Source organism: Malania oleifera, chromosome 8 (assembly GCF_029873635.1).
Source record: "Malania oleifera isolate guangnan ecotype guangnan chromosome 8, ASM2987363v1, whole genome shotgun sequence".
Classification (NCBI taxonomy): domain Eukaryota; kingdom Viridiplantae; phylum Streptophyta; class Magnoliopsida; order Santalales; family Ximeniaceae; genus Malania; species Malania oleifera.
In genome coordinates, this window is record NC_080424.1 from 95,641,644 (window position 1) to 95,662,246 (window position 20,603).

The 20,603-nt window shown below is 38.0% G+C and overlaps 1 protein-coding gene across 1 annotated transcript in view; it reads right to left on the minus strand.

The window, feature by feature from the left end:
* Positions 1–19,443, minus strand: part of LOC131163004 (protein ESSENTIAL FOR POTEXVIRUS ACCUMULATION 1) — a 28,384-nt gene extending 8,941 nt beyond the window's left edge. The window contains exons 1-7 of the mRNA XM_058119678.1: positions 19,235–19,443; positions 6,492–6,580; positions 5,384–6,298; positions 5,180–5,300; positions 4,888–5,079; positions 3,666–4,460; positions 792–3,534 (exon numbers count right to left, since the gene is read on the minus strand). Of these exons, the coding sequence (XP_057975661.1) occupies positions 792–3,534; positions 3,666–4,460; positions 4,888–5,079; positions 5,180–5,300; positions 5,384–6,298; positions 6,492–6,580; positions 19,235–19,307 (4,928 nt within the window). The 5' untranslated portion in view covers positions 19,308–19,443. The remainder of the gene's footprint in view (positions 1–791; positions 3,535–3,665; positions 4,461–4,887; positions 5,080–5,179; positions 5,301–5,383; positions 6,299–6,491; positions 6,581–19,234) is intronic.
* Positions 19,444–20,603: the final 1,160 nt, after the last annotated feature.

Here is a 20,603-nt window from a genome sequence, read left to right on the forward strand (position 1 = left end):
ATCAGAAACTTGATTAAACATATATTCAATTTTTAACTTGAATCAAATAACAATTACAAAATATGATTAAATAATAAGGGTATAAATCAAAAATGCTATAACAAAATATATATTATTATAATTATTTTACTTAATTATTATGTTTCAAAATTCACTTTAAAAGAACAATCTTATTGTATATGACAATTGAAATATAGTAAAAATATTTTGTAAACGGTTTAATATTTTTAATTTTTAAATTTTATAGGCATTTATTATTCTAATTATATTTTAAATTCAAATAATCATTTTATTTTTATTTTTATTAAAAATATAGATAAAATGAATGATTTAATCCAAAAAAGGTAATTCTGAATACTAAAATATTCTGGCAATAGCTGAAATTTGGTTTTCTCTTTTTTTGGCAAAACAGCTGAAAACCATCAAAATCTGCAAAGTAAACAAACGCATATTCATAATCTGTTTTTTCACTTTACAGGCACAAAAAACAGAAAACCAAAAACAAAAATGATATCAAACAGACCCTAATATTACAGAATATGAAAATAGAAACCAACACACAATGGCAGCAACAACTTTGTGTATGTGAACACACACGAAAGAGAGATCGCGAAAATGAGAAAGATATTATTAACATAAGTTATTTTTAGAACACAGTCGTGCAATATAACCAGCAATCTAACCCTATTTGCATTAATATGAAATATGCCAATCAATACATAGCAATAAGCAACAAGCATAACTATAAGCATATAGATATTATTGAAACTGAAAAAAGATTAGAGTCGTACTGTTTAGGTTCTTGCTTTGATGGCTCAATAGGACCCCAGAATAGATCATCGTCTCCTTTGTATTTTGTTTGAGCAGAAGAATTAGAACTAATCTGAATAGGAGATGCAGCCTTGGACGGAGATGATGCAGACAGTGACCATGAAGAAACACTTCCACGTGCAGTCTGAGTTTGCTGTGGTTTTTGAGGAGCTGACATCTGATTTTGATTCACAGAAGAAACCCTTTTTCCCTGCTCTTTCTGAATATCCCTTAATGATGCAGGTTTAAGAAGCTTCCCAGAATCAGTAGACCATGCTGGAGAAGGGGAAGGATTTGTAGACTCCCCCTTCCAAAGAACAAAATCTCCTAACGAAGGCCCAGATGGGAGTGCAGGCAAAACCTCCTCCTGTTGTACAGGGCGAGAATTTTTCACCTTCTCCACCGGAACTGGTGCAACAGGTACATCAGCAGAAGCAACAGACACCAATGCTTTACTACCAACACCTTTAGCTTTTGCAGACTTTTTGCGACCCTTTTTAGTATCTTTAGCCTCAATAAAGTTGTCATCATCAACTGAATCCAGTGGGATGTTAATAGGCGGTAGGGGAGATGCACCATAAGAATTGTCCAGAACCTCCTCTCTTTCATTGGTTTTCACCAAAACTTCTTCAGCCAGAAGATCATGTAACTGGCTCTTCTTGCTTTTTAAATTCATAGAACTTTCAGTTCTCCCCAAATTTAACTCCGCACTGCCAGTATCCTGGTGAAGTTCCTTAGAAGTTTTAGGATCTGAACCTGAGACAACTCCAGCCCATGGAGATGATGAACTGGTGGAGTTAACAGAAGCAGAAACACTGACCTCAGAAACCACCATTTCTGCCATCCTTTGCTCTTCTTGTTGGATTTCCAATAATGATTTTGCCTTGACACCAGGTGCAGGTTTCCAAGCTCGGTGCCCAGGCTGCATTTGAACATTCTGCACTGGGAGCGATCCAACTGGCCTAGTTTCATCATTTAATTCCACTGTTTCCACATCATCTCCTCCAATGGTCGAAGGCCACAAGCTGTTAACTTGTTGAGAATGAATAGCTTCAGCAGCAGGAATCCCAGACTTATTATCTTTCATCTTTTGTGGAGACATTCCATAAATTGATTCTCCTGCTATAATTTGTGGCTCAAGTTTCATGTCAGCCACATATGTGCCTTCAGTGTCGGATTGCTTCAACTTTTCCAAAAATGGTGCCTTGGGCACTCCCCTTGCCTGGTCAGAAACAGAATGTGCCTTCGACTTTTGCTTTCTGGACTTCTTCTCTGAAGCTTTTCTAGCTTCCTGCACATCAACATTTTTTACTTCTTTAACCATGCAAGGCTCATCATTGCGTTGCTCTGTCCCAACCTGCTGAACCCCAACAGCAGCTGCAGCTGCTGGTTGAACTCTCACAGAATTTGCCTGTTCAGGCATTAAAATTTCATTCCCGCGAGTTCCTACCAATGGCATGGTAAGAGATCCCAATGGTTCAAAATTTACTTCAGAGGCTGTAACTCCCACAGGTTCACTGGTTCTTGAAATGTTTTGTAAAGAACCCTCATCAGAGGCAAGGACACCTTTCTGTAAAACAGGAGGATCGTGTGAAGATTTATTCACCACCTCAGTTAACAGCGAGCTCTCCATCATTGCTGATGATACCAATGAATTTTTGTCCTGAACAACATCAATTTGCTCTGGCAGAGTAGCACCCCAACTTTTCTGACGGGTGACATTCCCAAACATCTGATGTGGCAAATGCAAAGAAGAGGATTCAGAATTGACACTGTAACTAACATTCTGCGAAACCTGTGATGACGAATTTACAAAGTTGCTAGCAATAGGTTCCTCTGGCATACTAGGAACTGGTGATATCTGAGAACCAATCGGAAACAACTCGTGTGCTAAGAGCTGAGGATGATCCACTGATGCATTTGATGGAGGCACTGTGGCTGCTTGTAACTGCCCAAAAGATGGCTCACCAAACCGCTGATGAGAATGATGCTCTGAAAGAACCTGGGAAAGCAATTGTTGCTGCTGTCGCAACAACTGCTGCTGCTCTTCCTGCTTTTGTTGCTGCTGCTTAAGCATCAACAGCTTATCCAACACCGACAGCTGTTGTGAAGGAACCGGCGCCTGGGAATGTAACTGCAACAAATACTGCTGCTGCAGTATGCTTAACATTTGGGGATCTTGAGAGAGTCCAGATGAGAGTAGATTTTCATGGTTTAAAATGCCAGGATTTTCTATAGCTTGAGCAACAAGATTGGTCAAAGAGGGCTGATTCTGTTGTTGTAGCCTCTGCTGTTGGATTCCAAGTGCAGCTTGTGAAGGAAAATTCTGACCATTATGCAAGTCAAACTTGTCCTGAAGTGAATCCACAGCACCTTGGGCAGCAAAATTTGGCCAACTGTTGACTCCATTATTAACACTGGTTGAAGACCTATCAGATAGACCATGAAGGATAGACATCAAATCCACATTCTGAGAATGAGTCTGACGAGGGTTGTCAGCCATTGAAGAGAGGAGTTTTGCATGTTGCATTGTTGAGTCTAGCGAAACCTCTGACTTTGAAGCCATGACTGCTGCATCTCTACCTGGCCAATAAGGATAAGGATTGGGTAAAGACCTCTGCCTTTCAAGCGTCATCTTCTTGGCCAAAAGGTATAAGTCATTACCACCGTCGACACCCAATGGAGGCACACCCCCAGAATTATTTCCACCATATCCTTGTAAATCTACAAATCAAAATAATTATCGCAAACAGAATTAGCTGCTCCTAGAAGAAAAATGAAACAAACAAATTATAGTTACATTAGAGATTAATGTTCTAAAATCAAAGGCAAATTATATCATTAATCAGACCAACCTTCAGAGAAAGCAAACTTCTCAAGTGGGGAACTGCTCAAATTACCAGACATCAGTGACTCTAAAAACCTATTCTCAGCTTCCGTTGTTGAACCATGTTGGTTTCTAGGTTCATTCTTCACCATATCAGTCTCATTTGAACCAGAATGAAGCTTCCCAAAGCCACTGAAGTTTAACCTATTAGAAGCATCAGTAATTTCATTCGGTTTTGGTCCCCCAAAACCAGGCGGTGGTCTAGCTTTTGCCCTTAAGTGGGGCATAACATCACCAAGTAATGAAAATGGTGTATCGCTTGAAGCACTTGCTACGCGAACGTGCAAATCGATCCCAAAATATCCAGCCTCAAACCATCCAATAATATCAATCCCAGCAAAAGGACCTTGGATTTCACCCTGTGGATCTTTATAATAAAGCAAAAGTTCCTCCGGAGAAGGCTGTAACACTTTACGGGTTTCCTGTTCTCTTTCCAAAGCTGTAGATGTCTGCTTTCTAGCAATAGGGTCCTCCACAATTGGCCATTTTGGTTCATCTTTGGAGAGAGATGAATCAGCCAAACCACTTCCCCTTTCATCATTGACATTCTTCTGCGGCTGAGACCAGCCCAAATCCAAGGCTCCTGATCTGGCATCAGTTGAAATCTCTCTCCAATCATGAGAAGCCATCTGTGCTCGTTCTCCAAGTGATGGTAATCGCCATGTAGTTCCAGGATGAACAGAGGAACTTCCCTGCATGTTCAACTCCTTACTAATGCCCACCTCGTCAACCTTTCTATAGAGAGCACTATCACCTCTTAAACCTGCACAAAGAACAAATAATAGGAACACGTTGTGATAATAAATACTTTAAATGGAGAAAAAACGTGTACTTTTTTACAGATTAACTACAGACCTCTTGGGTAGTATGCTAGAGCTAGGACAGTATCAGTCTAACATCCCATGGTGAAACAAAATTTAAAACTAAATTTAAAGAGGAAATATGATCAAACAGAGCTTGACCATCAAGTTTTGAAATATAAACGGTGAGAGTAACAATCCTACGCAGGCAAATCTCCAGGACCATTCTATACTCTCAGAGAATTCAAATGTTAAAGAAAAAGTAACACCATACTTTAAAAAAGAAAAAAATTGAAGAATTTTTTTATGATCCACAGAAAGTATCTGACTGAAGAGCACATCATATAAAAAAGGAATTGCATGACATGTGGTTTCTATGTATTAATTTACCTTCAGTATTGAACTTGTTATCTAGGTAGATCTGATGATCCTGCATAGCTTCCATTTTCGAGTTAGACCCGTAAGATTGCATCTGCTTTTCAAGAGGAAAGCCATCTGAATAGTTTGAATACTGAGCCTTGGAATTTTCAGCACTTTCCTCTCTACCGTCATCGACAGCAACAGAGATGTCTTCTCTGCTACCTGCTCAGACAAATAGGGTCCTAACAGATGTTAATCACACCTATAATACATGCATGAGCAGTATATGCATACATGTGCATATGTTAGATTAGTACAATACCAAGTTTGGTTCGTCTTGATTGCATATTATCTATCGAATTCCGTCCAACAGATCCATCTTTAGAAATTTGAGGTGCACCACTACTTGTAATGTCACCTTTGTCAATTCCTTTCAAAATAACCTAATCAAGCAATAATGCACTAAATCACAAATGATTTTTATATAGTTCTCCAAAAATATATATACATAGTAAAAAAGAATTACCAACTCCTCAGAAGTAGGGGCACAAAGAGCCAGAGGGTCTAATGATTCTTCCAGTGAAAGAGAAGACACTTTTGCAAATCCATCTAATAGTTTTTGATAGGATCTCATTTCAGTCCTCCTGTAAATGTCAAGCAATTTTGTCCTACTGTATTTCAAAGGGGAAGGCTCTCCATGGGCACCATCAACCTTGTCCGAGATGGCTCCCAAAGAATGTGAATGACCAGGAATGTTGCTCATCGGGATTCCACTAGAGCTAAACCTTCCACGACCAACTGAAAAGGTTCCAGGATTATTCTCTCCACGCCCCCGACCATAGGCAAATGTCGCAGCTTGTTTATTTGGCGTAAGATTTTGGTGATGAGGGGGCTCCATCCTTCCCCGGTTTTGGGAGGAGTTAGACCTCCATGGCCGATAATAATCCCCCTCCTTCTCATCCTTTACATGATTAGTAAGAGAAGATGACCCTTTGTCAAGAGGCATGTCACCATCTCTACTGGGGTCTATCCACTTGTCACGCGAACCTTCTGTCTCCTTGTCATCTGGCCCCCAGCGTGTGTTCCATTTGCTCTCACGCCGTTGATCATAATTAGTTTCCTTGTTATTCAATTCATTCCATCGCTCAGATGTCCCACGGCGACCTTCTCCGAAGTGTCTCACCGATGAGTTCTCCATCCATCTATCCATTTTGCGCGAGTCACCAAGCTCCTTGTCTCCATCCCTCCAACGATCTCTGCGAATGGAAGAGTTGGTGTCTCTTTCTTCATCACGCCAGCGCTCACGACGACCAGATTCAATTTCAAGCAAGGATGGCCTAAAAACATCCTTTTTCTTATGAGTGTCATGCGACGCCTCACCGTTTCCCGATAACTTCCCAATATCTGAGCGACCAGCATGACCTGGATACGGGCTAATTTCCTGTGTATGAAAAAAAAAAGAAAACAGAACCAATGCATGTTAACAGATAAAGAAAATAAACACAACAATAAAAAGTAATAGATTATCCCGATAACCAAATAGCAATAATATATGACTCTGTTTCTAACCAAATAAGCATGCTATGGAGTTTCACTAAATAAGAAAGTATTAAAAATAGTTACTGCTGACCTACCGCAGAAACCATCCCATGCTTGTTTTCCCCAGGTTTCGGCTGAAGCCATTGTGGGGAAAGCGGAATAGAATTGTCCATTCCATGCATATCTGATAAAACAAATTGATGATAAATTAAAAATTAGCAGACAGAATGTAATCAGTTTGCAGACAAGGATTTGTAAACAACAAATCTAGCTAGTCAATTTATATAGAAAAGTAGCATTGAAATGGATCCACTAGTCCCCACACCACCCCAACCCAACCAAAATGCTAAAAAGCGCACTCACATGCACACAAAAGAAATGGCAAAAGAAAAAACGAACTACTGTTAAGTACAGAGGGAAAAAATCACTTTAGATGCAAACTTACATGAATCGAGAAACAATATGATTGCAATGCTACCCTGATCAATTAACAGTGTTTGTGTAACAAGAAATGAGTCAAATTAAACAAAGAAACCTTCTGATCACTTTTATGAGAACCATAAATTTGTTATGAATAACAAGTCATGGGTATTCTTTACATTTCTAATACTCATATCCTTTTTTAAGTATTTGTAGGAAAAGGGACACATGTATCATCTCAGTTAGGCCAGACTTCAAGGAATACAAATGAATGACCACCTTAAGTCAATTAACTTTAGAATTGTGAGGAGAAAATACAATCTTCGAAATCCAAAACTAGATCAAGAACAAAGTACTATCACTCAGGACTTCTAGGTGTAAAGTGTAATAATGGCCTGAGAGCAAAAAATGAAAATGCAACATTAATTGCCTTTATTTTAGAAGGATAAGCAATGGAAATTTTGGATCAAATAAAAAATATGAGAACTCACATTTTTATATACACAAATAAATAAATAAATAAAATTAACACAAACTTTTGCATAAATTAATAGATTATCATTTCTGCTAATAATTCCATAAACATTATTTATATACATGCATATATAAAGAGATAGAGCAAGACAAGAAGTAATACAACAGACACGGAGGCAAAAAATTGGACCTTTAAAAGTATTCCACATCCCAATTTCTGAATAAGGTAAGTACAAAATTATAAAATTGGATCAACAAAAAAGAATTTCAAAATGTTGACACCGGTATGTACAATAGTATAAATATGAAAGCACAATGCCTGCTTTCATTTTTTTATCTTCCAGCAGTTTAGATACAACAAAACCAGTAACAATTGCCCACATCTGCTTCTCAAAAGCACCCAACAGCCCAACACAGTTGTTCAAAAAACTAGGTAACGACACAACTATATTCACAAAGACCAGCTCACATGGATGACCTCAAAAATCATAAATATCATGATATATATTTTCATCAAAAGAAACAAAATCTCTAACAAAAGAAGGGAAAAAAATAGCAAGTACACGGGATGTAGATACGAACTCAATAAAGGGAGATATAGTGTAAAAAAAAACAAAATAAGAATGACACAAGGAATAACTAGTGCAACCCTTATTCCTTTAGGATCATTCAGAGGTGGTTTCCCAATCATCCAGCCCTATTCCAATTGCAAACATGAATTATGGATGGGTTAAGTGGTTAACATTTGAAAATATTTGTCCATACATAAAAACAAGTGACACATGTTTGCATGTGCATACTACATACTCTCCACATGTGCAATCTAACTCAAGTTTACTCACACAGACCCTTTAACATAAATGAGTCAAGCATTAGTCTGACACTGAAGTGTGCTACAAACAATTTTGAAAGAAAAAGTCAATCAGTGTGACAGTAAGGTTATGTTGTGTTCATGGAGTACCTATTTATAGAAATAGGATGGAATGCAACAAAAATAGTTTGTACTATTCCATCCAACATAGAATAGAAAAAGAATAGACATTCCCATGGTGAAATTTAGGAACAATCATTCTAAATTTATTCCTTTTTTATGAAACTATAAAATTTTTACATTGTTATTTGCTTTATGATAATAACAATTTTTTTTCCAGTAAATTATCAAATTTTTCTAGTATATTCACTCTATTCCTATGAATAAACGTTCAGCAAACCAAACGTAATCAAGAGTCATAGTGTTACAGTAGCAGCCATCAACCATGTTAGAAATATATACATACTTGTTAAGAATTTACCAATTCACATGCTTTGACCCAAAATCATAAAAACTAATGTTCTAAATGATTTTTAATGAAATTTAATGAAGCCACATGAAACACATGGAAAAAGTCCTTAACGTTATCTTGGATCTTTTAGACATTATAGATGAACATGTATTAGCTACTTCTCACTACTTTATCAACTATAAGTGGAATTTAAACTAAGAAACCATGAGTACAATGAAACATTTTTTTATCAGCAAAAAAATTTTAACCGAACAAGGCTGGGCATCAAGAAGATGCCATTCAAGTACAGAAAAAATAAAAAAATACTAAAACAAAATACCGGTCGCTAAAGTACATCCCAGAAATCAAGAATAACAGAAAAGTTATTGCAAGCATCCCACCATGCCAACTAGAGATCATAGACATCTAGTTTTCCATGACAGCCTGCAAAGAAGATACTGTCCCATTGAAAGCCCTTCTGTTCCTTTCTTTCTAAACCACCCAAAAAACCATAAGCACAGTGAAACATAGAACATAGAATGTTCACTTTTCATGTAAGCACAAAATGCATTATGCAGTAGCTACAAATATCTTATCCCCAAATTAAGTGTAAAAAAAATAAAATTGAAGCAATTTACAATAAAATATTTATAGTAATTTAACGAGAGAAAAAAGTGGATTTATTTGAAGGCTGGTTATCAAAGAAATACCGACCTAATATAACATAAATTAATTTAAAATGAAAATTTTAAAAATAAATTAACTCAAAATAGATTTTCTAAGCTTAGTATATGAAGATACTTGGAAAAAAAAATCAAAAAGAAGATTCAATACGCAGTTTAAGCATTCGCAGCGAATTTGGCAGCTTGGTGGCCTCTAACAGTCTATGAGTAAAAGGCCCTTAAGGTACCATACAAAATCATAGCAGTCAATACATATGTGAATCGAGGAGACCTAAAACATATCACCCTACTATGGCATCTGAAATTACTAAGACAGTCGTACAGCAACCATTACTGTCATTGAACACAGTTTTAAACTATGGTGCTAAACTCCAACATGAAGGTTGCACATTCAAATCATGGAAAGCCTCTAAATGCGGAGGAAAGGCTATGGAAATCGTGCTCTGTGCAGAATTCCAATGCGGCACAGGAGCCTCCTTCACTAGGTAATATGCACCAATAAATCTAAAAATTATCCAAGCCAAATGTGAGTTCAATCTGCTAGCGATTTATCAAAATTCAAGATATGGATTTCTTAGACGAATCCAAACCACTAAAACCAATAAATAATATTTAAAACTTGCGTAGGGTTTATTACAGCACCTTTAGGGCAATGTATAAAAACTATGAGCATATAAAATTGAAAGAATAATTCAATGTACTTGCACAAATGAAACTAATATTTTTCTTCTGCTCATAAAATATATAAAATAAAAAGCATGTTTCACTTCCATTTACACAATGTTGTCAATTAATTATGCCAGTTCAAACCGAAGGTCTGCAATGTATCTATCTCTAGCTTGATTTTAAGCCATGTTAATACCTGCCCAGACAACCATCATTGGGTTCAAGTTCAACAAATCCTTGCTCTTTCAGTTAGTTAATACCACCAGGCAATTAAATGCTACATCCATTACAAACCAGCAACCAAACACCAGATCTTCAATTTGATTTTCATATAGTTCATATGTGAACCAAAATTTACTCTGTAATATTCCCTCTCCCTATCCAAAAAAATATCAAAATTCTTAAACAGTCTAAGCATACACCAGAATTGGACTCAAGCTTCTAATCTCATATTCAGTTTTCACATTTCATCAATGTGGTAATGAGTAATTACATTCAGAACAATGACAAGCTGATTTCCTGTAGATATCCACCTCCACCACCTAATCAAATTTATGGTACAGATCCACTGCTATCACCTACCTTCGGATTATGTTTAATGTAAGCTGCTCAAAGGGTCAGTTGTAAACAGTTAGCTAACTATCTATGCAATACATGCATGAACTTCACAAACAATAATCAAATCCAACGGGTTCAAGAGGATATCATCCCTCTGTGCTTGTACAGCACTGAGATCATGCATCTCCATCCAGAGGCCAAATGGTAATAGCAGCCAAAGTAGATATACAAGAACAAATGAGCATGTTAGACACAAGGAACTCATGCTCATGATTAAAAGAACAGCTGGCAGGCCTTTCAATAGCTAATCATTGACCATTATCTTCTCTTGAACTAATAGTTTTGTGGTACTTTGATATGAGCCCCTCCATTTTCCATGGCGACTTTTTTTTAACCTTAACACTGCAAAATTGCTCAGACTAGGCAGCAACTTTGAATCCTTACTCTTGTTCTCCACGTGTAATTGCTAAACCAAACACTCCAGGTAAGTGATCAGGCCAATGTCTACAAATCTATATACACGTGGAGACAATTTTAACCATACACTGACGGAAACCAAAATATGTCAGTTTTTTTTCTAAAGAAAAAAAAAAAAAAAAAATAGGGAGCATTAAAGGGCACCAAACCAAATACAAAGTAGGTGGAGGAGCACCCAATCCCACAAATTGGGCTATCCTTTGTGCCGCACTGCTTATGAGATTTCAAACTATCCACTATGATCCAATGACCTAGCACTGCCAAATGAAACTCTACAGCACCTGTGCAATTCTGCAGTGCAAGAAGTGCTATGATGTCTATCCATCTTCCTTACAAATGAAACGCCAGCTCACTACAATGTTCCCTTCTCTTCAGTGACTATCCCTTATGAGGATAGCTTCTGCACAGCTGCCCGGGCGAAAAAAAAAAAACTACCTTTTCTCAGGCTTTTGCTCTTCAAACAAGTTTCTAAGGAAAAACTCCTGCCCTCACAATTCATGAGAAGATTATGGAAAGGATTAAGTGAGAATCTTCCTCCTTTTTTGGGCATTTTGATCTCCAAAACATATAGTTCACTCGAGGCACACGATCACAATCAAACCCTGCTATGAGACAAGTTCACTTCTAACATAGTTGATTAGTCGAAGCACTGTGCATCTGCTAGCTTCAGAAGACTCATCAGCTTTTTAGCGACTAGCAAGACACATGGTTGGGATAACAATGCAACAAAGTCTGCAATAGGGTCACTACATCAGTAATCATCCTACCAATTTTCCTCTTGGACCCCTATTGAGTTTCGTGACATGAAATTTAAAGATTGATTGCTTACATTCACAGGTGACATTGAAAATGTGTAGGAAATTCATTCCTTTCCTATTTTTCCTCCACTCTCTTCTATTCTTTTTATTGGGTGGGTGGAGGGGGGTTGCACAAAAGTTTATGCAACACAACAACATGAGAGTGGCCTTGGAAGCACAGCGTGAACAATTCGGTTAATTTTAAACAAAGCATATGTTTTTGCATAGGAATGTGCACACATATGTTTACAAAGAAACTCTCAATTTGAGCAAACATGTTTCCATGTCTGATTTGGTAAGTGGAAAATTTAGATGTCTGTTTCCATTTTTATCCCTTACAAAAAATGAAAATGACATTAAAAAAAAAAAAAACCCAAGTAGTTAAAAGTGAAACAATAAATTTTATTTAACAATAAATTGTAATGTTTTATTTATAATTATTAATTAAATAAATGACACGAAAATATTATTTGTATTAAATTAAGAACTTTGATTTATGTAATTTTCTGTTAATTCCACCATATAGTTATGCTCTTGACAATTGAGAGGGTTAAAATTGAAATACATGTATTCACATATTAGATATCAAATTAACATAATTTAGTATTCATAGTCAAGTTAAATCCAGAACTGGTTCACAAATCATATTTGAATTAGGTGTTCACTTTTGAAATGGTTCATGAAATCATATTTCAATTAAGTGAGTATACATAACACTTAATTTAACCAAACATCCCCGAAGGATTATTACTCTAGAACAAACACTGAATTCAACTTCATCAATTCTATTACTCTAGAACAAGCACTGAATTCAACTTCATCAATTCTAACAATGTTTGAACCAGACATAGGAATATGGTGAAAACTTCACATAAGAAAATATACATATCATATCATGTGTCATATCATTATGAAATCTTCTTGCCAAAACTATTATTTTATTTTAAAACATGCTTTGCTTCTCAAAGAGAAACAATATTATGAAGCCAGACACTTAATTCTGTTTAATGAGAATTGATGGATGGCAAAGTTTAGAGCTAATGCATTGTTTCTTCCACACATTTTTCACAGAGAATAACATTCAGGAGCTTCTTTTTCCTGTGTTCTTCAAAAGCATGGTTGTGGATAAATATTTTTAAAAAAATAAAAAAACATTGTCCCACATAAAATTTTACCAATTTTCAGGAGGTTTCCAAAACATCAGACAACTGACATTGGACTTTGTTTAAAGAAAACTGGTAAAACAAATGTAAGAAAAGAAAAGAAATAATGCACTTAACTTTGTTAAGCAATGCTACTAGCAAGTCGCAGACACTAAGGAAATCTAAACACCAACAATAAAGTCATACAAACTTCAGTTTAGTTATGTCAACTATAAATGTGGTGGGCTTGCTCCAAAAGATCATTGACTTGCGTTATGACCTCATAACTAAGCTGACAACAGCAACACACATTTTTCCACCATTCAGCTATATCTAGGGTCACATCCTGTCCATTATATTTTCAGCCAATAGGTACAACCATAACCTTCCTTGGAACATCTTGGTGTAGCATGCCCTCAGCTTCCACATAATCCAAAATTTATTTATAACAAGGAAATGTGACTCATATTACCAAGTTTCTACTCAACACTCTTACTCGCTGAGATGACCATTGATGCATTATGTAAGTTATGTCATGTCCTTTATAAGGTCCTACTTTTTAAAAAACTTTCTGAGTTTAGGGAATTAGCAACCCATAATAGAGTGCCTTGGGAGTCGGTACATAGAATGAGTATGTACAGCATTGCTCTATGTAGAATTTTTTTATATTAAAATAATATTTATTAAATAGATTAGACAAAACTCAATCACAACACAAGTACAAGTATCTGAGTTTAAATAAATTCATGACCCAACACACCGACAAATGATGGAAAATGAAGTGGCCTCGCAACGAGAGAATTACAGATCATTCACCCATCAATAATATCAAAGGTACTACTCATTCAAATGCTCATTTCAGTACTAAAAGGTTACCCCAGGAGGGAGGAGTGGATGGAATGTAAACCATAGCATGGATATTGGAGGAAAGCCGAAAATGACATGGCCTCGCAAAAAGAAAATTATAGATCATCCACCCATCAACAATATCAAGGATGCTACTCATTCAACTGATCAGTACTAAAAAGGGGGGAAAGCTTACTGCTTAGATAACTCCCACTGATAGAAATAGAGAAAACAAGTAAAACAGAGACTGAAAATGAATCAAAGAACTGTTGTATATTTCTCCTGTGATTTACAGCCACTGCACAGTACAGTATATATACAGAGCAGGGAGCAAAAAATATTCTTTCATAACAAAATAACAGAAAGGGAGAACAGAAAATATTCTTTTAACAGAAAATTATTCTTCAGCATGTGATTGAGTATTGGGTGGTTGAGTATTGCTAATACGCCCCTGCGAGCCAAACAGGTCAGGAAGAACAGCGAGGCTCGATCAGAAAGAGGCAAATCTGGAAGTTGATAATGGTTTTGTGAAAATATCAGCTAGTTGATCCTTGCTTGAAAGAAATGAAACCTGAAGAGCTTTGGCCTGAATTCGATTGTGTACAAAATGATAGTCAACATCGACATGTTTGGTGCGAGAATGCATCATAGGATTCATAGAGAGGTAAGTTGCTCCCAAATTATCACAATAAAGAGTTGGAGGTGCGGATAAGAAAATGCCCAATTCAGATAAGAGAGATTGTAACCACAGTAACTCACAAGTTGCATGAGCAAGAGCCTTGTACTCGGCCTCTGTACTTGATCTAGCTATAGTAGATTACTTCTTTGAGCTCCATGATACTAAGTTGCTTCCATAAAAGACACAATATCGCCAGTTGACTTTCTGTCATCTGGACACCCTGCCCAGCCGGCATCGGTGTAGGCAGCTAGAGATGAAGTGGTAGAACATTGCAGAAGTAAGCCATAATGAAGGGTATGCTTTAAATAGGGTAAAATGCACTTAACAATCTGCCAATGAGATAAACATGGAGAATGCATGTATTGACAAACACGATTGACAAAGAAAGCAAGGTCTAGCCTGGTACAGAGAAAGTAAGGTCTGGCCTAGTGAAGAGTAAGTATTGCAGACAGCCCCCTGCCCACTGCACTACGATTTAACGTAGAATCAATTACAAGAGTGGAGTAAGGCAGATAACTTTGTGGACGAGGACATAGGGCTGCTGACTGGCTTGCAGTTAAGCATGTTCGTCTTTCTAGGCAAATCTAAAATATACTTCCGTTGAGAAAGCATGAGGCCAGCAGAGTTACGATGACATTCAAGACCCAAGAAGTAATGCAAGCCCCCCCAGATCCTTCAATGGAAAATTAATGCTTACAACAGATATGAAGAGAAATCACGCTCTGACTAGAGCCAGTAATCACAATATCGTCAACATAGACAAAGATGTACACAATCACCGAATGATGACGATAAATAAGTAAAGAGGCATCTGATTTTGAAACAGAAAATCCCAATTCCAGCAGTCGAGAGCTAAATCGCGCATACCAGACACGGGGAGCTTGTTTACAACCGTATAGAGCTCGATTGAGTTTACAGACATAGTGGGGAAATTGAGGACGTACAAACCCAGGAGGTTGAGTCATGAACACATTCTCATCAAGAGTACCATGTAAAAAGGCATTTTGAACGTCCAACTGATGAATCGGCCAGCAAGATAAAAACAACAATGGAGAGAACTAACCTGATAGTAGTAGGTTTGACCACGAGACTAAATGCTTCAGCGTAATCAAAACCTTCAAGCTGACTGTAACACTTAGCAACCAGGCATGCTTTACGTCGCTCAATGGAACCACTGGACAGATGCTTTGTCTTAAAAATCCATCGACATCTAGCTACATTCTGATTTGAGGCAGGCAACCAGGTATTAGTGGACATCAGCGCATCAAACTCAATCTGCATCGCATGCCGCCATTTGAGAAACTTAAAGGCTTGAGTAACAAAGGTGGGCTCTCTAGAACAGCAACAGAGGTAGTATGGGCGCAAGGCGAAGGCCGTGAAATGGTGCCATCAGTTCGGATTTTAAGGCAAGACTTATTGGCTTTGGCTTTGGTTTGCATAGGATGAGTCAATGTGGAGGGGATCGCAGGAGAGGGAGGAGAAGAAATCGACGATGAGGATGATGACGAGATGGAGTCGAGAGAAGCCCTAGACACAAGAGTGGATGGGCTAGAGTGAAAAGAGGCGTTGGGTGCAACTGAGGGAGTTTGGGCCTGGGTCCAAGAGTGGGAGAATGGGTTGGAGGCCGAACGTTAGTAGGAGAGATAGATGAGTCGGGCCTAGTTGAAGAGTGGGAAGAGGAAGAAGAGTCAATGGGCTGAAGCATAGAAGTGGGAGGAGGTGAAACGTGAGACGGAATGGGTTGAGCTGAGGATTGCTGAAATTTTCTTAAGCTAGAAGCAGAAAAAGGAAAAATATTTTCATCAAACAAAACATCCCAGGAAATGTACATGCGGGCAGTAGGAACATGAAAACACAAATAGCCATGATGAGAAGAGCTATATCTAAGAAAAACACATGGAAGAGATATAAAGTTCATTTTGTGATGGGGCGTCAGACCAGTAAGAGTGAGGCAAGGAGGAATGAGCAAGAAGAGCAAGACCTATTTCCACAATGTGTCTGTGTTCCCATTCAACCGAACCATTTTGTGAGTGAGCATGGGGACAAGAAATGCGATGACAAATACCAAAGGATTTTAACACATTATTAAGAGTTCGGAATTCACCACCCCAATCAGATTGTAATGAATAAATTTTTGTATTAAAGAGAGTTTCTACATGACGTTTGAAAAATAGAAAAGTTGAAACGACATCAGATTTACATTTTAACGGAAAAATCCAAGTAAATCGACTGTAGTCATCAACAAACGAAACAAAATAACAAAAACCACCACGAGAAAGTAACGGTGTAGAGCCCCAAACATCTAAGAAAATGAGAGAAAGTGGAGCAGGTGAACGATGCAGTTTGGCCTTGCAGCACGGATGTACATAAACCCAAGGATGAAGAGGAAGTGGTAGGCAAATACATATGAGAAATTACTCTGTGCACTAGTTGCATAGAAGGGTGTCCTAGCCAAGCATGCCACTGAAAGGGAGAGACACGCTCACCAACATGAGCTTGAGGTGAAGATGATGGAAACACGTACATGCCATCCTTAGTAGGACCGCGAAGAAGAACTTTTGGGGTTTGGGAATCCTTCACACAGAAAAAGGAAGAGTGAAACTCAAAATATACAGAATTATCTTCACATAATTTCCTGACATAAATTAAATTTTAGAGATTAACAAAACACGAAGAGTTTTGAGAGATGGATACTGCCATTTGAAGATGAGATGGTGGAGCTGCCAACATGATGTATTGGGAGAGAGGAGCCATCACCGACAAGAACCTACTCATCGCCCTTATATTCAGATGAGTGAAGAGACAAATTGCAGAAGTCATGGGTGAAGTGATGGGTAGCCGCAGAGTCAGGGTACCAATTGGGATCAGCAAAAGTGAGAGTAGGTTGCTAAAAGAGTGGACCTGAAGTAAGATGCGCTGAGAGGAAGGGTGGAGGGGGAGACTAGTAGCTAGAGTCAAATATGTGGTAGCACGTGAGGGCAGTATGGCCTTTCTTATGGCACACCTGACAGGTAGGACGATTAGGTGAAAAGGGAACAGGAGGGGGAGTGACGACCACCATGCCTGCCACGACCACCACGACCTCTGAAGTTGCCCCGGACATGTGAGGAGCCACGGACACAACAAAAGTTGGAAGCAGATTTTGTCTGAGTGGAGTTAGCAAAGAACTCAAAGGAAGCTGTAGGGGTGGAGCTCTGATGATTTAATCTAGCCTCATGCGTAAGAAGACAACTGTAAACTTGAGCAGGTGTGAGAGGATCCACACAAGTAGAGATGGACGAAACAAGGGAGTTGTAATCTAAGCCTAGACCAGCCAGGAGAAAAGTGATGAAATCAGATGATGAAATAATTTTACCAGCCATGGCAAGAGAATCCTGAAGCAGCTTTGCACGACGATAGTACTCAGCGATAGAGTCTAAACCCTTTTTGAGGGTGGTGAGTTGTAACTGTACTTGCATAATATTAGCATTTGATTTTGCAGCAAATAAATATTCAAGAATTTCCCACACCTCACGAGAAGAGGTAGCCGTGAGAACATGAGCAATCAGTGTCTCAAAATGAGAAGAAATCAGAAAGCTAATGATGGCTTGATCTTGCTGTTGCCAAGCGAGAAACTCAGAGGATGGTTTGTCGAGCAGAGGAGGAGGAACAATAGAGCCATCAATGTATCCAAATAGGTTATGACCTTTGAGATAAGGAATGATTTGTGCCTTCCACAACAAATAGTTGTCATGGTTTAGCTTTACTATAATCAAAATGATGGGGGAAGGAAGCAAAATAACAAGAGATTGTTGATGGGAAGAGGATCCATTGGGAAGATAAGCCATGAAGAGTGTGTTGTGAGCTTCAGATTGAGAGCCCGAAAGAATGGACGTGAGTCTTAAAGGAGCTCTGATACCATGATAGAAAAAGAGAAAACAAGTAAAACAGAGACTGAAAATGAATCAAAGAACTGTTGTATATTTCTCCTGTGATTTACAGCCACTGCACAGTACAGTATATATACACAGAGCAGGGAGCAAAAAATATTCTTTCCTAACAAAATAACAGAAAGGGAGAACAACAGAAAATAACAGAAAATATTCTTTTAACAGAAAATTAAATTATTCTTCAGCTCGTGGTTGAGTATTGGGTGGTTGACCTCAAAAAATGTCCAAAGAACTCAAGCCTTTGAAACAAAAGTTTCAATAGAATGATATAATTTCCCAACAAGTTCCAGAAATTAACATATACTTTTACAGAAATAACAGACCATAAACACAGTACAACAGTCAAAACATTCAAATGCTGCAACTTGTGCTGTAACCCCAATGCCCACAGAAAAATAAAAAAACAAAAAACAAAACAAAACATAAAAGGCCATTAGAAAGAAAGAGGGGGAGGCAGAACAAAAAATTGATTTCTGTACTCAAGCACTTGTCCATTATTTTCCATCGCCCCTTCCAGCAGCCAATATAAGTACAATTAAACAAAGAAATCTGACTGAGCACATAAGATACCAACTTCCTCAGTTCACATTAATTAAATGGGAAAGAGATAAAGCATGAGACTTGAAAAGACACAACAAAACCCTACATGCAAAACACTTTAAAATCAGAGATAAATATTCCTGATCAGTCCAAAGTACTGACAAATCCACGGTGTCACTATCATAGGCAAGAAATGAAAGTCGGCAGAGCTCAAATGCTTCTAATAAACTAGGGTTCCATTCGAAAATCCAACTAAATCGCACGACAGTGGGTGCGCGCATGCAGTAACTCGGGAATCGAAGAAGAAATTAGCTCTTCGTCAAATGCAGAGAACAGTGTCGAGACTTGCGAATTTGAGTACTTACCTTTGGAGATCTGCTGAGGAGAAGCGGTGACAGAGAGGTGATGGCGAGCATCGGACTCCACGCGGTCACCCATGGATGATAAAGGAAAGTTGCAGAGAGGTAAAGCTCGAAGCCTGCGAAACCCTTTAGCGATTGAGGAACAGAGAGACGATGGAGGGAGGGACGGAACCAAACGCAGTGCGGGGGGAATACTGGTTAAGGGCAAAGTTAGGATTAAAAAAAAAGTGGGGGGCATAGGTTAAAACCATCACACTGTCGGCTTACGTTAGCAGACGGAGAGGTGGATTGTCCGACCCTAGATACTGTTGAACGAGTTCCTACGATTTTTTTCTTTTTAGGTTCATCATGACGCGCCTTTACAAAGACTGAACACACTATCCGTATTTGAAGCGTCCGTTAGGTTATTTCCATCGTCATGATTCATGCGTACATTGCACGCGTCTTCTTGGGCTGGGGAACTGTGAGATATTGTGTTTGCGTGACCTCTCTGTGCGGATGCGCACAGCGCCACGTACCGCGCAGGTTAAGGTGACTGCAACTTCGGAACACGGCGTTGTGTAAATAGTTGTAATCGGACGGCTCGTACATGCTGAGATTGGTTACGTGTCGCATATATGCGTAATCAGCCCTAGGCAACTACCTTCTCCGCTTTACTATTAAGATTTAATGATATTAATAACCTCAGTAATGTTCAAGACCCATTTTACGAAAATAACCTTAACACATTGCCGCATGCCAACCATTTCTCTCTAGCCGCTCTTAGCTTGCATTTCAAGCTCAAAATAAATAAATAAATGAATAACAGGAATTCGAAGTTAGGGCAATAAATCATTGATTTCAAAGTTAATTATGCAAATAGAATATGATTTTTTTTTATGACGTGGGAACTCCAATCATTGACCAACCTTTTGGACCCCTAATGCGACATCAAAATCTCGAGACAGCATCCGTCCCCTGTCTCGTCACATAGGTAAATCTAGATGTGGTCATAGCTTATACATACTCAAGCCAGACGTTCAGAATATGAAAATATGAATTTTTTAGTCAAGACTAAAATGCGTTCATCTAATTATATTTTTTTTCTCATGAAATGCTTGTATTGAAATTTTCTATTTTGTGGATAAACTCAATTAACATTTACAACTTTAAATTTTAATTATATAATTTGTATAAAATATAATATAGCAATTTAAGTGTCAAATATATATATTTAAGATTGAGTGGTGAACTTTTTCTTCAAAAAAAATTGTAGGAATTAAGAACGCACTAATAATTCAAATCAAATTTTCAAAAAACTTACCTATGTTAAGGTATCATCCTAGTCTTAGCTGAATTGGAATCTAATTTTAAAGAAAATTTTCAATATAAC